At 42.0% G+C, this 24894-nt stretch overlaps 1 protein-coding gene across 2 annotated transcripts in view; it reads left to right on the forward strand.

Moving 5' to 3' along the window:
* The first annotated feature begins 763 nt into the window (after positions 1-763).
* wnt7bb (wingless-type MMTV integration site family, member 7Bb) overlaps positions 764-24894 on the forward strand; it is a 30204-nt gene continuing 6073 nt past the window's right edge. Inside the window, exons 1-3 of one of the 2 annotated variants that reach the window (XM_029522282.1) lie at positions 764-1383; positions 3852-3964; positions 8161-8387. In XM_029522282.1, coding sequence (XP_029378142.1) covers positions 1285-1383; positions 3852-3964; positions 8161-8387 — 439 coding nt within the window. In that variant the 5' untranslated portion in view covers positions 764-1284. The remainder of the gene's footprint in view (positions 1384-3851; positions 3965-8160; positions 8388-24894) is intronic. The other variant, XM_029522283.1, reaches the window with a different exon arrangement.

Below are 24894 nucleotides of genomic sequence, written 5' to 3' on the forward strand. Positions count from 1 at the left end.
ACCTAAAATGAAAAGACACCCTGCTCGGCACGAGAAGAAGCTGATTAGAAAATATCAAGACAGTGACTTTTATTCAAAGGGACAGGATGAAAAAAAAGTAATTGCATTGTATATTTCTCATCTGAAGCTCAGTTTCACATATGAATACATTTTTTAAATGTTGGGTCTTGATGAAAAAGGGATCCCTCTCATCATACCGCTGAGGTCTGTCTCTGTCTGTTTAGCAGTTTGCAGTGTCTAGTTGCCACCAGAGGGAGTCATCTTAGTCAAATAATAGCTCCCAAAGGACTTGACTCTGTAGTCTGAACATCTGCTCAAAATTCACATCGGCCAGACTCAAGCCAAAGTAATGAGCAATATTGATGTTTTGTTTATGCTGTTTTGCTCATGTATTGCACTCTTAATCAAAATGATTGACAGAGCCTCCCTGACACATTGATATCATGAGGCCAGTTGCATGTATTGGTCATTATTAGTCATGCAAATGTCATTTTTATTCACACACACACACACTGAAAGCTGTTCCTCGTCTGTTTGACTTTATGGGGCTTACTGTTGCGGCCCATCCGGGGGCCCCGCACTGGTGAAGCAATATTCAGTCGCTGCAAGGGACAAGCACCAGCCGAGCTTGGGATGGGGCCTATAAAAGGCCATTTCGCTTGGTTCCTTTTAGTTTTCTGTACAACAACTACACGTGTTGATCGCAGTCTGGAAGCCCGTCCCATTCCCTGCGTATCCACGCTGGAGGAGGAGGAGGAGGAGGCGGGTAGCCCTTTTGTTACCTGTGTTAGAGTACCTGGCTGCTGGAAGTCAGTAACATGGACTCACTTTAAGGTGTCTTCAGTGAATAAAAAAGAAAGAAAGAAAGGGGGGCGATGCGCACAGTTTTAAAGCAGGCGAAGCGCACGGAGCTGCCAAGGCACTGCAGTGAGTGAAACTATTTTGGGGCTGTTGTTTATTTTTACCTGCAAAGCGCAGGAAATGGGGAATTGTTAATTAGCCTCTACCTTGAAAGTAAGGACGAACAGGAGGAACTTCCTCCGAGAAATCATTTACCTTTCAAGTCCGACCCTCTCTCAAGTTTCATTTTGGAGTTCTTGGCCACCGTTCAGGTCGACACCAGCATCTCACCTGAGCCGCCGGACCATGGATTTCACACGGTCGAAGGTTTCAGAGGCGTCTCGGCTTGATGTCACGGAAAACGGGCGGTGTACGTGCATCTGGAAGGGTTAGGAAAGCCTCCAATGTGAAACGGAAAAGTGTGACCACTTCACGTTACAGTGCATGGCCTCCGGACAAAGTTGGAACGATCATGCCCAAACCCCTCCGAAAGCGGAGTCTCTACGTGTTCCTGTGTTTCGGCGTCATTTACCTCAGACTTGGGTGAGTTTTTTTTATTACCTGTGATTCATGGATAGACTTTGCTGCTCACATGCGCAAACCTGACTGCGTTGCGACACTTTGGCAAATTAAACGCTTTTACAGGAAAGCATCGACTGCCCTCTGACCTCCAAGTTAAGAACCTTGCGGGAAAACTGGTTCCTGCAGGTGGAATGATTATTACTATTGTTATTATTATTATTATTATAACACCCCGATTTTAATTATTGCATTCTAACGCCTGCGCCTTAACATGTCGTGCGTAAAAGTTGCAGATCAGGTCTCACGCTAACAGACAATATGATCGATTCGTATTCGCTGTCACAGTGCTATTAAGTTCACCTCAGGAGACTCCTGCTCCTTTGTCGCACAAGATAATTTGAGCCGCTGTCTCTGCTCCAGATCCAGCTCACCCCTGCATACCTTCATTAATAGCGGCAGACTGAGTTGTATTTCCACATTCCATTGCCCAGACGGAGTTTTTAACCTGTTTTGCAATACTTCACCTTGATGTATAAACACAGGACTTATATTCCCCTCCTTCTCAGCACCTCTCGTACCTGATCACGGTTAACCACCCCCTTATATTAAAACCACCACATGCTCCACATCATGCAATGTAGGAAGATATTTTTTTCTTGTTTAATTGTTAGAGTTCTGAAATGCTGAACACATAAGAGCCAATTGACCCCCCCCCCCCCCTTTTTATTTATTTATTTTACATCTAATGGTGCTGAAATTTCAACTCTATCTTCAAACTACAACAGTCACATGAAGTCAGTAAGCCCCTGGGGCCTATGGCTGCAGGCTGCAGGTTGCAGATATGGTGCAACAATGCATACCTGGCAAATGATGATGCACTGGAGGGAAAACAGACTAAATGCAGTATGAATTATAGGAGCTTTTCTTTGTAATAGATGATTCACCATGAGTTGTTTGCCATTTAATGAGCCACAGATTTGGCTTTTTTGGAATAGCTGTAACCAGCCAAGCATAAAACAATTATAAGTTATTAAATGGAATATTAACAGGTAAAGCAATCAGATTGTGCTGCTGATTCCATTCTAATTCCAGACAGCAGCAGTGACTCCAACAGAAAAGTGTCAGACCTCCTTGTGAGAAGCTCAAGTGGAGTGAAGTGTTTAAGTGACTTCAGCTTCCACAGATGTTCATATCACATGAAAGTACCTCCAACGTGGTGGCGGTGTTTACCAAGCCTGAGCTTTCAGCTCATTCCTGCCATCCTCTTTACCAACCCCGCCCTGCCCTGCTACATCTTTCATGGTACCCTCTTCATTTACAATGGCTGCAGCCTGCAGGTGTTGAGTGAGAGTCACGATGCTGAGGCGATAAAAGCCCCTTCCTTACTCAGCCTTGGCACAAAAATCTGCTCAACTATTTTATTTCTTTGTACATCCAGTCTCCTGTGACAATGGGGATATTTCTATGCCCTCTCCTTTACATGTGTTATTAGCAGCCCTGCAATTTCAGGGAATTATCATACAACTTCACAGCGGCGGGGTCACACAACTGGCTATTTGAATGTTTCAGGGTGGCGGCCATCAAATCCCATTGGAGCGCAGCAGACAGGCAGAAATGTTGCAGACGCCTTGAGGACCACGGCACGTTTTATGTTTGTAGGAAAATATATCAGGAGCACTTGCTAATGGAGGACCTAATAGTGGAATATGACCTCTATAATATAATATTATAAAGAGGAGACAAGACAAATCATTTTGAAATTCACTCTCAGAGACAGAATTATTACGAAAACATTTCAATTAATCATCCAGCTAAAGAAACGCAGATTGTATTATTATTATTATTATTATCATTATTATTATTATTATTATTATTATTATAGCACATAGAGCTGTGATGATAGTGTGAGACTGCCAGCGTCTATGTTTGTTTATTTTTGGCTGGTGGTGGAGGACTGCGGGAGGGACGGTGGAGGGAGGGAGGGGAGGAGGTCGGGTCGGGGGGGAGGGGGGTGATGATGATGAATGAAACCTCCTGCATGTCCAACGGGGGATCAGTGTCACCCTATTGTCCCGTTTGTGGCAAAGTGGGCGGATAGCACTGTCTCCCTCTGCCCAATGGCAGGCACGACTCTCATGAGAGCGGAGAGAGGCACTTTTCTGCCATGCGAAATCCCTAAAACCATCATCATTCCGGCTCGGGAGCCCACAGAACTGTGCAGCAGCCTCCGACGCTCAGAGATGACAGAGCCAATCTCGGCGCACACACGGCCCTGGGAGCTTGGAGCAGCGTAGAGCCGCCGCACCAAAGACCCGGAGAGACGCGCTGTGCACACCTCCCCCCCCCCCTTCCCCCCCTTTTTTGCTCTTTTTTTTCAATGCCATTTTGCACGAAAAGGGGACTTAAGGCCGTGAATTAAAGGACTTCTCTTTTTCTTTTTTTTTTCTTTTTTTATTATTTCCTCATCCTGTCGGCGACTTCTCAATCAGTCCGAACGTGGCCATTTGCTCAATGTCATCATGATCATCTTCTCGTCGCGCAGTGTACTGCTGTCAGTCTACTACCCACAGATCTTCCTGATCCTGACGAGCGGCAGCTACCTGTAAGTTTCAGCCAATTAGCTCCTTCATGAACTTCACACCGTGGCGCGCTCCAAGGCGCACGGGTCTCGGTCGCGTGCAGCGTTTCCTGTGCCGGATTTTTCAGGCTTCCTCAGATTATCTGTATAGAGAGAGATACGTAGATATATCTCTGTACGTATCTGTATAAATATATTTAAATGTAGATTCAGTTTCGTTAGAGACTCAACCCAAGTTTATACGGTGTCTAACGGCACCGAGGATCCGCTCAGTCGATACATTCAATTGAACTCTACAATGTGTTTCATAGATGTTAACGCAGCAGTCAGAGGAAAAACAAGAAAAAGAAAAAATAACATCCACGTGGGAATGCAGTAATTAGGCGAAAAGCTGAACGCGTTAATGTGCCGCGTGTAGCGGCGTTTTGTGGAGAGAGAGAGACAGCGGGGATGGTTTGGGTTCAGCTGTGGAGCCGCAAACATTGAGAAAAACAAAAGCGTCTACTACACGGGTTCACTTTGGCCACAGAGTGGCAGAGATGTTCAACACAATCGGATGCTGAGATCCCCCCTCAACCGCGAGAAGTGAACGCACATGAGCTGTTTCGGTAATAGTTTTTTTTTTTTTTTTTTTTTTTTTTTTTAACGCACGCGAGCAGCGTTAACCTGTCAGGGCTCGTGAGAGATGGTCTCCGCGCATGAGCTCATCTCTAGATATTCTCAGTGTGTGCGTGTTTCATGTTGTCGTTTGAAGCCACATCTTAAATATATCCCCCTGCATCGTGCACGTGATTGACACCGTAATGTGCTGCGGCTTTGAATTAAACTGGAGTTGTTCCTGCAGGAGAACACTGGCTTTCTTTAAAGCTTCCAAAGTAATTACTCACCCGTGCTCCCTCTGCTCCTTCCTCTGCTGCCCTGAGACCCCAAACCCAATGCTGAAATAGATGTGGTTTTCTGGTTTCCAGTTAAAAGTGGGCTCCACTACTAAGTATAGTAATGGCTTGTACTTTAAAGCACCACACCTTTGTTTGTTTGGATTATTTGGGTGCAATTCTTTTATGTTCAATGTTAGCCAGGTTAATAATGTGATGCCCCTTCCTCAGATCTGAGTTAAACTGCCTAGGGCTGCTGCACACCTCATGCTCCACTATCAATAATCTGAAATTTGTCTTTTTGTTTTGGCACACTCACATGAGCCCAACCAGTATGCAGCTGAGTCAGTAGCAGTTTGAACAGGATTTTGTTATGAATTAAACAGTTTTGTCTTAGGTCCTTTGGTTTTGTAAATGAGCAGAAAAAGGAGGAAAATTGGCACTAAAATGACACCAAATTTCCTGCTGTACCAAAAGAAAGATGGAAGGAGAAGAAGAAGAGCATTTATTCACTTGACTTAGTTTAGTTGTGTCTCAGTCATTTTTGTGAGTGCATTCCTCGGTAGAAGATGCATGCCTGGGATCTTAATAGTGTGTCAGTTAGGTTTAAAGTGTTCCATGTGATGGAGTAGGTGGCTGTGAGCGCACTGTATGCCATGATGTGAACTACAGTTTCTCTGAGGGCAACGCTACTCTGCCATTAAAAGAAGGAATCGGTGAGCTTCAGATTTAAATTTTTCCAGAGAAATTAACTTGTTGTCAGGTCACAACACAGAGGTTCTGTGATTGTCTCCGATATAATGCTAGAGGAGGTTTTCTTTTCCTTTTGAAATTAACATCACAGACAAAAAATCTCATTGATGAAATTCTGAAAATATAAGAAATTTCAATGCAAAACATATTACCATATTGAAAAGACCACCTGTAATCTTAGGAATGCACATAATAATATGTGTTTAAGGCTCAAATATGACCAAGAAAAAAAAAACAAAACACACCACCTGTTGATTGAAAATTGCCAGAAAAACTCAGCTTATCTCAGTCCTGTGACAGTAATCAGTCCTCCTCGCAGCAATCACACACTTCTTGTATGACACATCCAGTCACACCCCATGTGTGTTTAACTGCTACTGCAGTCTCTGAGCCAGCCAGTTGTGTGACATCAGTGTGTGCTGTTTGAGTTTGTGTCGGCACTCTATCTGATGGGAGATCTGTGGTACCGTGGGCGTGCTGTCCCCAAGCTGGTGGCGGCACAGACACACACACACACAAGTACATGTTAAGCAAACAGAATCGCATTTGTGCACTTTGATGATGCAGGGATTTAAAAGCTTTGCTCTGGAATTCTGTGTTTGGTGTTGTCTGATTGTTTGGGTTGTCCATGGATTGTGTCTGTGAATTTGCAGGTGAGTGACGTAAGAAAGAGTCAAGAGTGGAGGCTATTACTGATTCTAAAATATCAGCGTGTTGCTCCGATTGATTTTAAGCAGGCAGAACCAGAATATCTTTGATGTGAATGATTAAAATGCATTTTACTGTCTTTGGATTTATAGAAACAAATCTGTTTTATCCATCCATCCATCCACAAGAAGGTGAATTTCACCGCTGGTGTATTACACATCTTAATGGGTCTGACCTTTTTCGGTTTGTACAGGCTGGATGTCATCTTTACCATGAACGACTACAGATACAGAGGAGGGTCACAGAGGGTCAGGGGAGTTCAAGCTTGTTTAACAGCAGAGAGAGGAGAAAGGGGCTGAAAGCAGTCGCAGGCTTGAGTGTTTACTGGGAAAGTTGAATGCACCTGATGAATTCCCTGATTTCAAGATGCTTCCATTTCTAGTTGGTTTATATTTTAAATATTACTTTCAGTGCTAAATGAATTAAGCTGTTGCATCCCATTGATATCTTAACTGTGGTTTTCCTTTTTTCCACCAATATAATGGTATCATTATCAAGCAAAATCAACAATACAAATCATTTTCTATACTGTACTACAGTCCCTCAGACTTCAGGGTGTGTGTGTGTGTGTCTGAGGTTTGGTAACAGATACGAGTTGAACTACTGTTGTGTTCCAAACTGAGATTTATGTTTTTCTGTCTGGTTGGAGATCCTCACAAGCAACCAGCGGGAAGGGAACTTGGTCGTCCAAGAAAGACTTCTAATCAATGATCACATCTTTGTTCTTAGTTGCTCCGTTTCCTACCAACCAACACCGCTCAGTAATAGAATCCACAGATCCCGGGGTCCCCCGCTCCTTTTTCTCTCCCCTTATTCCTTTTCACCCCTCTAACACCACCATCACTTTTCACTGACACAAAATACGACAGTGTTAGTTTGGCCCATTTGTGGTGAAGCCTTTGGATGTTGATGTCATACTTCAAAGCCGGTATTTGCCTATGGGTGGGTGAAGCCATTTATGGCTCCCTGTCCCTGACATGTTTGAAAAGTATGTATCTACATGGTTTCAAGGGTTATAAACAGAGCTGTGGAGAAAGTTGGTGCTTTGTTTAGCTGTAATCTGTTTTGGCTTTCTCAGCGGTCACAAAACCATCTCTTAACATATGTTTTGATATTATCACATGCAGTGATCAGATGTGATGAAGTCTTCTACTGTGGAACACATTAATAATCGACTGCTGTTGAAAACCTTACATATTTTCCATGCAAACCAGCCTTAGCATGTGGCTGAAGCAAAGGCGAGTGTCTTGTGAATTTTACAGGCATCACTTTACATCCGTGAAAGGTTTCAAACACCTAATTGCACAAATTATTAAGAATAATATGTTGTGTGACATTTGGTCAAAAATGGATCCCTGCCTCTGCATCACAAGATGCTGTGCAAGTGTACATACTATTTTTAAATAAGAGTCAAGTCTGGCCACTTCATGCCACTATGTTACCTAACAATTAACCCGAAAACCCAATCTCATTACTCAAAACCCCACCATCCAAACCAATGTGGAATGGCATTGTTAGTAGTGAAATAGAAGCATCTCTGGGCTGTTTTTAGCAAGTCTGCCTATGTGTGCTTTTTATGCTCGACAGTGCATTACGTTTTCAGGTTCCTCATTCACCTCTAATCCAATGAATAGCAAAACATTCATGTAGTACAGCTTTCACTTAAGTGCAGGATGTGCATTAATCATTGCTTGAATTGAATCCTGCTCTGGAGAGTCTCACGTATGAGCAAGTCTGACCATCCTCTGGATGGTCCAACTGAGTACATGTCTCTGTGTGCAACCATTCCTGCATACATGTGTGTTTATGTTTGATGTTTGTGTCCCTATCCGGAGCTGAGTATAGATGCTGACGTGTTTGTGTGTTTCTTACTCTCTTTTGCAGGGCCCTGTCCTCGGTGGTGGCTCTGGGTGCCAACATCATTTGCAACAAGATTCCTGGCCTGGCACCTCGCCAGCGGGCCATCTGCCAGAGCCGCCCGGACGCCATCATTGTAGTGGGTGAAGGCGCCCAGATGGGAATCAACGAGTGTCAATACCAGTTTCGATATGGGCGCTGGAACTGTTCGGCACTGGGAGAAAGGACGGTCTTCGGTCAGGAGCTGCGAGTAGGTCAGTCTGGGTTCTGTCATGGGGGGGTCACTGCATGGGCTTGTGTGTGGATTGGTGTACATGCGCTCTTCTATTGCTGCAAACCTTTTTGAGGTTGAGCTGGCAGAGTGAGGATGGTTTTTTGATAGTGATGTAATCACCACCACATTAATTAACTAGTCAGATGTAGTAAACCTTGTAAGAACTCTTTATTTAGTTGGTTTAGTAAAAATTTAATTTAACTTAGTGAGCATTATCTACATTTTGAGGTTTGATTTCATTTTTTGATTTAGGGTTAACCTCTACTCTGTAGGACGCTCTGCCTGATAGACTAACAAACACATGTTGTAGAGCTTGCATATTTACCAGGTGAGGAAAATAAATCATTTGAAATGGTTAAATATCAAAGTTAAACCTGATCTTGAAATCAGACTTTAACACAAGGAGGTGTGTCAAAAAAAGTAATTTTATATGACATGACTTGATAGATACTATACTTAAGTGGTGTGAATTCTCTAGCAAATTTGTAATCGATCAAAATACCAAATTCCAATCAACATTCTGTGAACCCAGAATTTGGGGCTCCAACAGTGGGGCTCCGGGCCAGTCGCTCACTTTTTGTGGTTGATTTGGTCTTTGAATGTTATTTTATATGGAACAGAAATTCCTAAACTTTCCCAAAATAACAAACATACTAAAGGTACATGAACCGCAATCTAGCCATATAAAAGGCATCTTAAGTTTGAATGTGTGATCAATTGGCACTGTAAACAGCTGGAATATACCAACAACAAAAGATGCATTGTTGTTCAAGATTGAATAATGTTTTTTTTTTTTTTCCAAGGCCAGTTTGACGAGTCATGGGGATAATGAGAGGAATTCTGTGTAAATCGTAAAGTCACCACTCGGGAAAAACCCAATATTATCAGTGACAGTCCCGCTCAAGTTTGTGTTTGAACAGTTTACAAAAAAACAGACACCAGCTTGGATGCTGTGTGTATGTGGGATGCAACACTGCTGCTTGTGATCAATGCCAGTGATTTGGTGATGATAAAACTGACAATAATACCAGTGGCTTTCCAATTGAATGGGAAAAATTGGGTTACATAATGTGTGAATCAAGCCATCCCATTGTTTCCGTTTGTAGGAACAGCATTAGCAAAGTATCAAAAATGTGGTACCAGCCGCCGACCCTCTCAACCCCATGAAATATGGCTCTTCACAAGCCAAACCCAAACTGCACACATCAACAGTCAAAACTCAAACCAGCAACACACAGTCTCTTTGACTCTCCATTGTATAACCATTTGCGTTGGCATTGCTCAAGAGGACTTCATATAGTCCTGATTCCAGAACCATCTTAGTTGTCCTCATTTCAGTTGACAATGTTGTATTTCTCCAGCGTGCTCTGGTTTCTGTTGATGTAGGTTCTGCTGCGAGCCTGTTGGTTAGCAGCATGCCAACCATTGCTGGCTATGCCAAAGTTATGGAAAAGCTACCGAAAGGCACTGGAGCCCTGATGGAGAAAACGTATGGTTGAAAAATGATATCACAAATGAGGAGACAACTAATGGTGTTATTGCTGAGAACGCTTGTTGAACTAAAATAGCTGGACACATCTGTTGTTAATCGGTTTAAATTGGTTGTGTCCTCGCCTGGAGAGTGTGCACATACATGCAGAAAAAGACCTAAAAGAGACAAACATTTACATTTACGATGCTTTTGTTTAAGAAATGTGGCGTTCTGCACAACCTCTCTCGCATTGCTTTTATTTAACGGGGACTTTTATGTATTTCCTTTCATTTAGAAGATACTTTGTTGCTATTACGTTGTGGTGGGGCTGTGCGTTTAATCCAGACGCTCTGTTAACAATCACTCCTCCGAAGGAGTAGCTGAAATAGCTCCAGCTCCCTCTCCAAAAGCATTTCTATTTTGTTGTGAATGTGGTGCTTTCTTTTGTAATGGAGCTCATGTTGTTTTCCTCAACTCTCAACATCCCCTTTTCTCCTCCTCTTTGGTGTGCTCTCTTATGCCCCTTTAAAGGGCATAGAGATTTGGGAGTAATATTAAGCACAGTTTCATTGAAAGCATCTGTTTATTTACTCAGCATTTTTGATTTAGTATCTATGTTTGTGTATTTTACACATTAGACTGTTTACCTAAAGTGCTATAGAATAGAAATATCAATGTATTCATTGTAATTCACACAGCTCATGTTGTCAAATGTGGCTTTGTGGATTTGTCACTTATCTTTGAGTGTTTGATGTACAGGCACAGGGCACATGCACCATATTCATACACCAATTCAACTCAATATGCTCTATTGGCACGATCATGAGCTGAACAATACAACCAATGCATTATAGCTCATTTAATTTAAGTGAAAAGAGTAAACAGAAAAATGTGTATCTAGCTTTATGGTGTAATTAGAATTTAATTCTCACCATTTGCTCTTTTTGTTTGGTTTCCATAGTAGATCAACGCAAATAAACACTTCATGTGCCCAGGCTGAGCACATCACTATTGTTGTCCACTTCTGGTCAGAGAGCGATGACTGCTGGGCCTGCCATGATTGTCCAATAATGATGGGAGCTGGTGGCCTTCTCTTTAATATATCCGATGACGTCTCATGGAACTTAATTTCACTCAGGATTCCCAAGGCAGATTTAGAGAGACTTTCTTATTTTATTTTATTTCTTCCCTTTTTTTGTTCCACATCGTAATCATTTTAGATGTTAGGCTTAATTTCCATATGCACACAGGTAATACTCAAAGCAAAACAAAAAAGCTACATTGCACAGATTTAAAGGGACATGTTATGCACAATAGATCTAAAAAGCAAAACTGTCAGCAAAAGTTAAAGTTGGATCACAGCTTTGGATGAAAAGTTGCAACATTTTTGATGGTTCTGTGTAGTTCTTGCTTGCACAAAACTGTACAAGAAGTGTGCCTCTTCTTAAATGAGCAAATATCCCCCACAAAAACATATATTTGTTAAAATTAGAGGTAGAGGTAGAAGGGGAAATGAACCTCTCTTGTCAGAGGGGTACAGGGGCTAATTTTGCTACAGCATGAAAAAAAAACAAAAAACAAAAACGCCTGTAGTAGCAATTCTGTTTTTTGTTTTTTTTATTTGAATAGGGGTTTAATAGTTACTTTCAGTCACTGTCAGAACACACATCCATTTGCACCATTTATCATTGTGTAATAATAGTGTCTTTGATAAATTGTAGTAGGTAAAGCCAAATATTCAGAGGTTACAATATTGCTTTATTCACTGATTGAAACATCAGTTTCACAAAACAAATAAATACATAAAAAAAACAAACATGCATTGAATCACCCTGTGTTATTCAGGACACATGAAACTTAATCTCTGGGAGTAAGGATTTGCTGTTTTTTAGCAATGTATTGCTGGTCTCATTAACATTTACTCATTGGTCAGATGCTCTTATCATCAAACATAACAGCAGATCATTTGAAAAGTATTTTTCAGAGAAGAGGTACTCTCAGGAAAAATAATTTTTCAAGATCTTCTTTGGGACAGAGAGTTGCCCTGCTCTCATAGGATTTCTTGAGGTCGTCCCCCCATGTGAGAACCACACACCAGAACAGTCTGGACTTGTTCGCAGGGATGACAATGTCAGATGACATTCCTTGGAAGAACACAGTGATAGACAAGGAGCGTAGGGCTGAATGGCTGAATTCATGTAGATGTAATCTCATGATTACAATTAGAACTTGACAGCACTAGAGAGTCAAAAAAAAAAAAACAAAACACCAACTAAATGCTTTGTCACTGGTGATAATTTCCTCAACATCAAAGTGTTTTGATGTTTTCACCATTCCTCCTATTGGTTATTATAATATTTGGTGGTAGTCAGAACACGAAGGAAATTATCAGCAGTTAAATGAAAAATGAAATCACTGATGAAATTCATGATTTGATCGACTAATTTGGAGATGGTGAAAGCTCCTGCTCATTGCCAGTGATCATTGCCTGCAAAGGTGTAGAGCATTTAAAATAGAGCAGGGTAGTTATAGTAGACAGTGTGGATGTTAATGTCAGTACACTGTCAGGGTTAGCTAATCCGGTGAAATTAAAAAATATCATAACTGTGTCACTTATTGATCAAATGTGCTCATAGCAGCTGCCGTGTGCAGGGGCTCAGATTGTTATTTGAGGCATTGTTCTTTCCCTCCAGGTTTGGGCTCAGTTATTAAAGAGAGACCAGCGAGATTGATCTGTTTACAGACTCCTTGCTCTGTAAAAACCAGCCTTGTGTCAGCTGTACCACCCACCGTTAGCATTTTACTCATCAACTCAACAGTGATCTGCAGTCAAGAGTACTTTCCAGCAGCAGTCTGGCTCTATGGGGAGTGGCAGCACAGGTGTCCAGCTATGCAGGCAGCAAGCAACAGCATGTTTTTTGTATTGGTGTCAAAGAAGGGTGTGTAGCGATTCAGTTTTGCCTCTCTGAGGCGTGGATTCTGTGTGATAGAGAACAATGGTTACGCAGTTTCAGTATGTCTCTCTGACTTCACCGGTGTCTGCTCACATGCACACAGGAAACTGGTTATTGGAGAAAAATCCGGATCAAAGTCTGAACTGAACTCTTTGTGGATGAGAGCAGCATCACCCTTCAAGAAACTACAGATTTTCTCTGTGCAGAATCTTAAAACATGACAACATTAGTACTCCACTTATTCACATTTCACCACATTATCATTAATTGATATTTAAAGCTTTTTCTCTCAATATTTTCAGAGTGATTTTGTTTTGGTAACAGGGAGATCAAACACTTCCATGCTGTTGGTGGGAAGTCAATTACATGAAATAATAAGGTGAATAAGAAGGTGCACTTTAATCCTATCATTAAGAGTAACCACAGAAACAGAAACAGCTACTGCACCTCTCACCTGTTTGTGTGACTCAAAGTAGCCGATTTGTTTTCCCTCACCACCGCTACCATCAGCTCGCCACATCCTTGGGTTGTGATGGTTTTCCAGTGTGTGTCTGCTGTGACCGAACAAGTATCCATGTTTTCTGACCATGTCTTTATGTATTCTGGAATTCTTTAGCATGGCATATGAAATCATGGAATACACCCCTTCAACAAAATGTTCCAATCCCTTCTCCGAATCTGCAGATTCCCACATCATCATAATCAAGTACAGGGGGAAAGCTATTCCCGTTCTGCTCCCATTTAACTTTTTGATTCAAATCCCCCAAATTATGAACACTAAACCTTTCCCCTGCTCTGTGATCCAGTCTTAGTTTTGTGCTGGAGTGAGGAGATGTCTGCATTTTTTTTTTTTTTTTCTAGAGTTAAAGATCAGCCGACCGCAAGTCTAATGCATTCTCTCTGTGCTGCCTGCTCTTGGAGGCAGTCTCTCTGTTCTGGAGCCGCTCCATGGTATTACATTTGCTTTCCAAGAGAACACACATTAATAGTTGGGTTATTGAGCATTACAGAGCCCAAGATATCTTCATTCATCAGAGGTGATTCAGTTTCAAAGGCAGGTCAGTTGATAATAATTTCACTTTTCTTTTGTAAAGAGAAAAGTGTGTTCACGTCAGAAGATAGCTGGTGCTGCTGCTACTGCTGCTGTAGCTGCTGCTGGTGCTGCTGCTACTGTGGCCGCTACCTCTTCTACTGCCTTACGCTCTGCTGCACACAACACTTGAGGTTAGCTGGATTGATGGAAAAAAGAAAGCATCCCCTTTCTTGTTGCAGCTACATCCTTCAACAGCTTTCTCTTGCTTTGCAAAGAGCGTTGGCTATTGTGTTCTAACGGACAAGTTGGAGAACAGCATTGTAAATTTGCAGTGAGGTCTGAAACTTTCAATTTAAGGTCATCTCTGTTTCCTCTGCAAAAGCAGATTTAGCTATCCTCCCTCTTCTGCCATGCTGTGGTGTTGGCATGAGTTGATACCTTGAGTCTACAAGAATCTGGAACAAACTATCCCCTGCTAACAGAAATGGGTGTTATTGAGTGGCTTGTTGCAGTCTATTAAGAAGTAATAATAAAATTAGAGACAGATCCATCAATGAGTCAGGAGGGGAGGGAGGGTAGCCTTCAGGATTAGAATGGCAAACATGGTCAGTTCTCCAATCATAATCCTTGGCTTGGTTCCCTGATGAATCACTTTATTTTAAATATTTCTGCCATGCCTGATCCCACGGCTGTAATTTGTTGATGCACTTGTATTATGCATGTTTGAGTACGCTCACCCGTGCATGAAGTGCATTGAAAGCCCCATGTGGTTTCTGTTCCACATCACACATAATAAGTGGATGTGTGTTAGATCCAACAAATGATCTTTGCCCCATTGCTCAACTTTAACACACATATTAGAACATTTATTTTCCCTCTGCATTCATTCTACTCAGATGTGCTGCATATTTAAAACTTCTTTAATGCCGTCTGACCTTCCTTTGGATAACCACCTGCACTAGCGATACCTTTCATTTAAAACATATACTTATGAACACCTCACAGCTCTGTTCAAATTGCAGTGCACCTGATGTCAGCGATTAGAGCTTGAAAATGGACACCTTTCAACGGCTACACTCAGCATCAAAGGCCAACACTGGGCCCCTTGTCATAAAATGGCCTGCTCTGGTTACTCTGTTTGACTTTCCAGCCAGTTTGTCTTTGTCCTGATTCATGCTTCTCATCTGAAAGAGGCTTCTTGTTGTGCCGGCAGGGAAATATGACAAAAGTTCAATAACTGTATATAAGAAATGTATAGCATCTATATATATCCTTATGCCCATATTTAGCACTTATCGTAGGCTATTCTTTTATTTTCACTTTTTGTTTGTTTATTTGTATTATTATATTATTATTTGTATTATTTGTTAATGCTGCTGTAATAAAACAATTTCCCTGTGGATAAATTAAAGTATCTATCTATCTATCTAATGCTGCCTCTGGTACATTGCACTAGAGTAGACACAGCACTTGAACAGGTGAGCTGTTTGAGGAAACACGCTTTAAATTTCTTGTAGCAGTGTCAAGTGCTTATTATTGCTTTTAATTAAACTTTTTTGCTCCCTAGAAAAAGCTTTTAACATCAGATTGACTAAGGCAGTATTAATGGGCTTTTAAGAGAAATGCAAGGTCTGACCAACACAAAACCTCTCTCTCTTTTGTTTTGATTTCATCTCTTTGGCTGTCTCTCACTCTTATTACCTCAAATATGATTGCATTTCTGCCTGAAGCCATGCTACATGAGGAGAAACTCTTAAGATGGAAAAGCAAGCAAACAGGATAAGAAAATGTGGGGGCTTATCCTGAAAAAGAGGTTAGAGAATAGAGGGTGTTTTAATGTCTGCATTCCCCCATCCTCCCAACCAGTCCCTCCTCTCACCCCCTCACAAGTTCAGACTGTAGCGGGGTGAGCCACCTGCCAGAACTGCAGGGGCCAAACCTGTGTCTGGTCAGATAAGGGATGTGTAAGTCAGCAGGTTCACTGGAAACCATTTGTGTGGAAAGAACTCCCGGACAGGCACATACTTGATCAGGGAGCTGGGAAGCGGGACTCCGTCGAGCAGAGGGTGTTAGGAAATGGGGAGGGGGGTTAACTACAGGTAGATAGCGTCAGACATAACTCAGCACTGAGGTTGTGCTTTGTATTCCCAATTTGAAGAGTGTAGGAGGAAACATAAGTGCAAAGCCGATATGGGAGACTTTACACACCCTTAAAACTTAATTGATTGAAAATTGAAAGCTTCGGAGTCAGTTACAGCATGACAGAGAATATAGATGCACTAAATCTTGAGTTTTTATGTCTTCACTATTTTGAAAAAAGAAAACTAATGTGCAGTGTTTTCTTTCAGCGCATGGCCTTAAATCAAACACTCAGGGCTCATTTCAGAGGTAAAGTGGTGCCAATCAATCCTGAAGCTGCTGCTCTCCTTCTTTTTTATGTGTCATTCCCATCAACTTTTCCCATCTAAAGCTTTCATATATAAGACTATAAAGACATATTTTTTCCATTTTATCTTTGGATTTTATCTTTCATTTTAATATATCTTTGAATTTGTTGCTCTTATTTTTTGTTGTCTACACACTGATATGCGCTGTGACATATCCAACTGTAAAGTAGCCCAATTTCCCCCTGGAGATCAGTAAAGTATGAGTAAAGTGAAAGTATATGATTCTGGGCCTGCTTATAATAGAAGTCAGTAGCCTCACAGGACTGCAGTCGATAAAAAGAGAGGTAAAACATGACAATGGTGATTAATGCCCATTGTTGACCATTAATCACATTTTCCCCACATTTGAAGCAGCCCGCCGTTTGTGCACTGCACTACCAGCTTCTGGTCTGAGGACAACAGAACATGAATGCACTGGCGGAGCTCCTTCCCCTTCTCGGAATCAGTTGATGGCCATTTGTGGTGAAATCATACCCCCGCAGAATGCAAGTACAGCATCAGAGTCCAACCTAAGACTAATAATAAACGAGAAGACAAGAAAATCTATTCAAATGACCATGTGGTTCCACTCCTGCTTTGTTTTCTCATTTTTGACAAAAGTTCATGGAAATACAAGCTGAAATATTAATTTTGAACAGCTGAACAGCTGAACATTTTCACCCCGGGCTTATAAATTGGCATTTAAGTTAAATATCAGACACAGGATAAACATTATTTCATAGAGTGTAACTGTTGCCAGCGTCACTGAACACTGTGAATCTGATTTGACAAAATGTAAAAAAAAAATGAATAAATAAAAAAAAATTAAAAAATCATTATCATGATTATTATCTTGAAAGCACCTCATTTGGCAGAGAGTGTTACACCTGGGACCAGCTTAATAAAGGCAGCGAAAAGCTCATTCTTCAAAACTGGGGCTTTCTCAAAAGCACACAAATGGATAGTTTGACACTGCTGAACTCTCCCAAAATACCATCAATAATCTTCCTTTCGCCTGGTTTCTCTTTTTCCCCTCTGTGAGATTTATTGCCTGTTGCTCGTGCACCCTGCAAGCAGAATTTGTGGTTATCAGCTCATTCACCCAATTCTATTATCGAGTAAAGATAAAAAACGGTTTGCCTTTATCGCAAAAGGACACTAAATTGTGGCTGGTATCACGAACAGATAAAATATCGCTGCATCGTAGTGCCAAACCACTACCAGCTAAACTGCACATTTATTCCCAGGCAGCCAAGTGCTTGATACCGTGTGGATAACAGTGTGGAAATGACGCGTGCATTGTGTTATGGTGGAACGGTGGCGGATAAAAGGCCTATTTTTCAGCCCATCATCATGTGGGTTGCTGTAATGCTCTCTACCCTCCTCCATGTGAGTCCAGAGAAAACAGAGCAGTTTGTGTGTGCGTGTATATATGTGTCTGTGTGCAAAATCTTTCCCTTAACTTTATCAGATAGGGGAGTCTGAAGCTTTGTTCTCCAACAGCGTGTGGGCTGTGGTCATCATGGCTTGGTAAGGTCATCTCTTACTCTTTTCTCCCAATATTTGGCCTCACATCCACTGCCCACAACGTATGTATTTATCTCGGGTGGAGCGTCTTCGTCCTACGCAACCAAACATCACTATCATCGCCAGGCCCCCTTTTCCTTGTTCATTCATCAGCTCAGTCTCTGTTTCAGACTGTGTGGGTGTGTTGGGAGCTGGGGTCCCTCTCTTTTCCCTCACCCCTTTCTCAATCTCCCTCCTGCCCACCCACTGTCTGTCTGCTGCCGTGGCCCAGGGTCGTTCTGGGCCCTGACCCCGCAGCCCCCCCCCCCCCCGTTTGTGTGTATGAGTGTGTGTCATTTGCCCCTCCCCTCCCCACAGTGATGTGTTATCGGTGGGATCTGCGTCTGTCTGTGTCTGCCAGTGCTGCTAGACGCAGGAGGAAACAGGATGCGAGAGGATCAACTGTAATCTCACAGTGCGCTTTGTTCCACACAATCCCAGGCCGATCACTGTATTCTCTACATGCAGGGCGGCCACTGGACATTTACATGAGCCAACAATCACACAGCTACTGGCCCACGTAGGTGAGAGCGCGGAGAGATGGAGAGTTAGTGGGTTTGGGCCAGAGAAACACTGGTAGGAGGGGGAGGATGTGAGGAGACCTGGAGCTTCATTTGAGGGTTTGATGAGTATCGGCGAATATGGAAATGTTAGGTCTGGAAGTTTCTTTTGTAATGAGAAAGGAAACATGTCATCAGTGGCATATTTCACTCGCTGATTATAGTGATGATGATAATGATATCTTCGATGATATGATGTGGGATTGATATATATCTCAGTAAATATGTTTCCATTGAAGATGAAACGGAGTCAAATGGGATTGAAATTGAGGAAAATCCTCAACACCGTCCTCACATGAACTTGATGATTACCATGTACAGCACATACAGGCCTACATTTCCAGATCTGAGCAGGTGAGGTCCTGATTCGGTCTCATTATTAGGATGAAAGGGTGGGAAGAAGGATTTGTGCTTGTTTTAGCAAGTCTCGGTATTCAGTCAAAAAGCTTTATCTCCACCTCGGGGAGATCAGAGAAGAAAAAGGATGCTTTTGAGATGTTTTCTGCCAGCCCAATTTTCTATGCCTGGGAGGCAGCTTACTTAGATTCTCAGCATTTAATACCAGCAACGTTAAATACCTTCATAATTGTTTTAGCTTTACTTCTCAAAGCCTCCTTATTATACGAATCAAACTCGAGACCCTACAGTGAGCGGCTGTGCCAAAGCGTGTCACTTCCCTAGCTCCATGATGTGAGTACACCGAGAATGTGGAGCCTAGTTCTGGTAAAACAATATTATTTTATTGTACAGGAACAAGGCTGTGCTAATTCCTCGAGCTGCAAACCTCACGGACCACAACTTTGTCTATAATTTGCTGGGAGCATATGTTCATAGCAACGGTACATAAAGCGGAACGGAAAACAGTAGTAGAGAGCACATTAGTCAGTTCAGTGATTGGTATACAAAGCTAGGGATTTTCCTCCAGCTTTCTTCCCCTTCCATGGGGCCCCGGAGACACAGTTCCAGCGCCGAGTCGGCTATGGTTAGAGCTTATTTTCAGTATCTTTAATGTAATATTATTGTGTATGCACAATGTGGAAAAATATCTCTTTAGTTATCTCAAGTTATCGGTACGATCACTGAGTTATCGGTATGATAAGCTATATTACATTTTTATTGTATTGACTCCTTTGAGGTTTTTGCTGATATGTTTTGGGAACAGATTGAATTTATTTCTCAGTTTAATGTTTTGTTTCTTCTTCTTTTTTTTTTGAAAGGTTGGGGCTTATATGCTTTTTATTTTATTCATATGGTCGAAGTGCAGCAAGGCAGAAGAACACGGGGAAAATGTAGGAAAGATTCCAATGGGTTTTAGTTTCCTCAAACAGCAGACAACTACCTTGGATATTTTCCTTTCCATTTAAAAATATAGTTATCTGGTGCTAGAGTCATAGTGGTAGGTGAGTTTTAGGGACCACGGACAGCCTTTCCTGTAGATGAAACAATCTTTCTTATCCAGTTTAAAATCTTGTGTCAGTCAACATCACCACGAGTGCAAGGACTCCTGACCACCAGCAGGTGACACTTTTCTCTTTGTTCTCTGTGGCACCATTTGTCCATCACAGGATGTCCTTGTGCTTAATGGATGCGGAGCTCAAAAACGTCAGTGTATCGTGTTGTTGAAATGTAATTTCTTATGCAATCCTGTGTCCCTGGGGTGTGAGTGCATGTCCGGGATGAGGGGGCCTTTAAAAAGCTTTCCCCTTCACTGCTCCACCAACAAGCTTGGCTTGTGTGGAGAGGCAATTCAGCTGCACTGTTGGGCTTTGCTGGTCTTTGTGTGTGTGTGTGTGTGTGTGTTGCTTGGCAACAGGAATAGACACACACACGTGTGCATGCATGCACACACACACATACACTCCAGCCCTTTTCATGCTTTGAATGGCTACACTCTCACTCTATCCTCTTCACCTTCATGGCAATGAAGTTGTATCTTTGCTGCAGCGCTCTGTGTCTGCATGCTTCACTGCAGACCTTCCTGTGTGCTTGTGCAACTGCCAGTTGTCAGGATCAAAATCAAAGATTTGTGGCCAAATATGCTGACATAAGCGAAAAATATGACTGCTTGTCAGTACTTTTCTTTACATTACATACATACATAAACATTAAAACACAGCTAACGACAATTTAATTTAGCAACAGAAAGTCAAGATAGTATTGAAAAAGTGAGAAAAAACACACAGTTCAATAAGATAAAATTAGGTTGCTGTCTATATGGTCTCTAAACATATAGAAAACATATTCCTTTAGTCTAGACACTCATTATGGAATAGTCACACAGCAAAGCTGACTTCAGACAGAACAGCTGTCTCGACAGGCAGTTTCTGGTCCAAGTCTCTTTGGTGTATCTTTTCTCTTTCCTCCCTTGTCAGCAACAAAGTCTAACCATTGGCTTTTGAGTGGTGGAGAAAAATGAAGCCTGTTGAGGTCAGCGGTAGTGTTACTACACCAGCTAGCTTACACCGTCCCAGCTCGGCCTATGTAGTGTCGTCAGTTGTAAATCTTCTGCGCTGTGTCATGTGAAATTTGTCTAGCGGTGTGCCTTCCTCCGGCTCTAAACACAGATTGCCATTTTAGCGGCAAGCCGCTACATCCAGAGACTTCTTTTTGTGTCCCCGCTTTGGCAGATGGTCAGCAGACACGATGGGCATCGCAACAGGGGCAAGTGTCCAAAGTGGTGTGGCCAGCTAATGTGAAGGCCAAGGCCTACTGAGTCAGTAGCCTTCACAACATCTCCAGTTTTAGCCCCTGACAAAGACATTTAACAAGATGTTTTATGCTTGTTTGTGAACTCCTACCTGTTCAGGCCTAAGCAAGGCTGATCTTCTTAGTTGCTGCTTTCTTGGATAGTGTAGCAGACACTTGCCACTAAACTCCATTAGACATCTGGTTTATTATTCCCTCATTCTTCTCTCCTGGATGTTTCCAAGTTCATTGAGGTTTTTCTGGTCACTCTGATTTTCCACTGGCAGCTTGCGAGGCTATCCCAGGGTGGTTCCTCCTGGAGGGCTGTCAGGACTCTGGGGCCAGCTTCTTCAGGGCTTTATGCTGCTGTTAAGGGTGCTTTTTCTCCCCCACATTTCATCAACCACACATCTGTTCAGCGAAGTGGGGCCTTCGTTTCCTGAGAGCACAGGGGCACAATGCTTATATGCACATAGCGTCCACAAGACACTAGCATTACTGTTGAAATAGGGAGTTTCCTGGTTGTGGTTATTTGTTTTGTTCAGTACATGATCCAAAAGCTTTCATATCTGTAACCTTCGCTCAAATTCTATCACGAACATATGTTTTACTACAATTTATTGCATTTATTTGGAGTGAATAACTTTAATTTTATTCTTTTATGTTTTTGATTTTATCACAAATAATATAATTTTATTTGGAGTGAATACTTTGAATGGCTATTTATACCCAGCGGACAATTTAAGAGCTCAAAATCAGATTTTCAATGTCTTCTTTGGTTCATTGCACAAAATAAAAAGAGGGTCTTGATCACCATAGTTCCATGGCTTGTGTAATTGGCTTTCATTATGGCCAGGCAGAGCCTTGGCAGTGCCAGACCCACCAGGGGGTGATATCCAGTACAAGCTCCATCATCATCATTTTCCCCATGAGCAGCACAACTCAATGGGCCCAGAAATGGGCCTGCATCTATGGCTCAGGGAAACACCCTTTCTCTGGAAACTGCCTTTATCCTGTTTTAAACATTACAGTGACGCTTTCTGTGTCTATGTGCAAATGTGTTTTTAACAGTGTATGTGTGAGGGTGGAGGGCAGTGTGTTGTGTATTTTTATTATGTGGCCAGTATTTGCGTGCATGTGTTGCGCTTATGAATGCACATACATTACAGCTGTGCGTCCCTGTTTTGTGCATGTGTTTGAGGTGGGGGCATCAGGGTGTTACCGCAAGCTGGTGGGGCACAGCTCTGTTGCTAAACCAGAGAAGCAAGTGGTTGTGAGTCAGTCCCCACCAAGTAAACCTGCGGCCGTGGTATTAGCTCTCAGTGCCTGTGCCAGGATAGGAAATTAACAGTGGCTTTGGGTGAAAGTTCAGAAAATGCCCATGAGACTAGAATAAGAGGTGCAAAAGTCCCTTCAAGGACAGAAGAGGAAATAAAATTGAAAACAGCTGTGATGACTACATATAAACAGTATATTTAGAAAAACCTAATGCAAATTACTTTGAATAACCTGAAAAAAAAAGGTCAGTGAAATTAGCGCACATAAGCAAAATAAATAGATGAGCCCATTTAACTATGTACTTTTAGCTTTTGGATAGGCGTGGAACCAATTAACAGCAGCAGGCTCCAGCTGATTGCTTCCTTGAAAGAATGTGAAATAAACATGTATTTTATCTCAAGTAACTTTCAAAACCGTTCGGAGTTTATTTAGTGTTACTTATTCACACTGGCCATACAGTACAGACCAACAGTTTGGACACACCTTGTCATTCAAATGAATAGGAACATGTGTCCAAACTTTTGGCCAGTACTGTGTATATATATATATATATACATTTTCTTCTGTTATAGCTGAGGCATTTTCTCTATATCATATATACAGATACATATAATTTCTACCTTAATGCCAGCACGACGGCATTGTGGTTAGCACTGTTGTCCCACAATAAGAAAGTCCTGGGTTTGGTTCCCGGCCTGGGGCCTTTCTGTGCTGAGTTTCCATGTTTTCCCCGTGTCTGCATGGGTTTCCTTCAGGTACTCCGGTTTTCTCCCACCATCTAAATACATCATGTTTGGATTAACTGGTGACTCTAAATTGTCTGTAGGTCTGAGTGTGAGTGGTTTTTGGTCTCTGTGTCTTTGCCCTGTGATGGACTGGCAACCTGTCCAGGACATACCTTGCCCTCGCCCAGTGTGAGCTGGGATTGGCTCCAGCGCTCCCCATGACTGGGAAATGGATAAACGTTAGACAATGAATGAATACTGGACTTTGATGGAATATATTTTAACGTGTCCTCCTTGTTTGGTCAGTGTAGGATGCTGTTTCTGTTTTTGGTTGCTCAGACTGTTGGTATGGCTACAACATTGGACATTATATTCACTGTAGGTGCTGGGTGTTTGCATTTTTCCTTTTGTGTTCAGGGTCTGCTATAGCTTCCTTTTGTTAACTGTTTAATATTCACAAGAACCCATATTAAAAGCTATGCTAATTGATAGACATAAATCAGTCTGAAGAATCTCTGACGACAGATTGTTTGTGATATTGTTATGCTCTGTCAATGTGCAATTGTTTTTTAGTGTTTTGCTTGTTTACTCAGCAGTGAAGTTTGTTTCCAAACTGATCTGACAAGCTATCTAACTCAGCCATATATCAGGCTTTTGGTTGTCTTGAATGCAGAAAAAGCTCACCTAGAGAGAGTCCCATAATTGAAATGTTACACAACATGCATCAAAAACAGAGGAAGCATTCCTCTCCAAATGCTGAAAGGCCCCCTGAAACACTTGTGGTTAGCCTTGTTTCTGTTCCCCCTTCCAGATAACTGCCACTTGAAGGGAAATGGGGGTTATAATAACCCACAGTCTGTTTTCGACAAGGAGAGACCTTTTAAGCCGGATCCCTCTGCAGCCATTAGGAGAGTAACAGAGGACTCTGAGATATTGAGAAGGGAATGGTATAGCTGTGTTATTGCCATCCACCTTTTGGCTTAACGATCTCTACGGCCCTTTAAACCATGAATCTATTATTGATAATCCAGTGAAAGAGATTGAAATTGAAAGACTACTTTTTGATAATCAATGTCAGTTATCGTTTGCAACGTTCCTCCATTTTGAATGACTGCAGATTTAATGTGTGAATATGTTTGAACATTATTTTGAAGGCATCACATTCAGCTGAGACACTGTTTTATAAACTAAAGTAGTTATGAGAACATTTGAGCAGCATAGTATATAACCATTAGCTGCTATGCAAAGTTTTTTCTACAAACCTGAGTAACCAAACGTTCTCTGGTTATTAAATATTTAGTATAATATTGTTGTTGCTCTTGCAAAGACTTGTCGCTACATATGCTGTTACATTGTTGTGTTTGCTTGATGCGTTTTTGCATTTCATCTAGTAACATAAGCCACCCTAACAGTTCAAATGCTTTCTTGTCTTCGGCACTAACATGATCCTCCAGTCTTAGGGGTCATGTGGTCAAATGACAGGCCAAAATTATTTACAAGAAGTTACCAAGTGTAACAAATAACCAGCCACTGATCCTGTGTTGTCTCGATGCCACATGGTTGTGACTGTTGTGAGTGAGGCAGTGAGACCTGCAGACCCTTGCAGACCCCAGCTGTTTCGCAGTGTGGGCAGCAGCACAAGGTGCTCCTGTAAAGGAATTCAGCACTTTGGACAGCACCTAGACCAGCTCTCCCAACACTGGAATTCAATGAGTGCGCTCTCACACACTGGGCCCAAGGACTTTGCGGTCGGAAATGCAACCACATTTCTACCAAGGTGCAGGAGAGA

Source organism: Echeneis naucrates, chromosome 16 (assembly GCF_900963305.1).
Source record: "Echeneis naucrates chromosome 16, fEcheNa1.1, whole genome shotgun sequence".
Taxonomy (NCBI): domain Eukaryota; kingdom Metazoa; phylum Chordata; class Actinopteri; order Carangiformes; family Echeneidae; genus Echeneis; species Echeneis naucrates.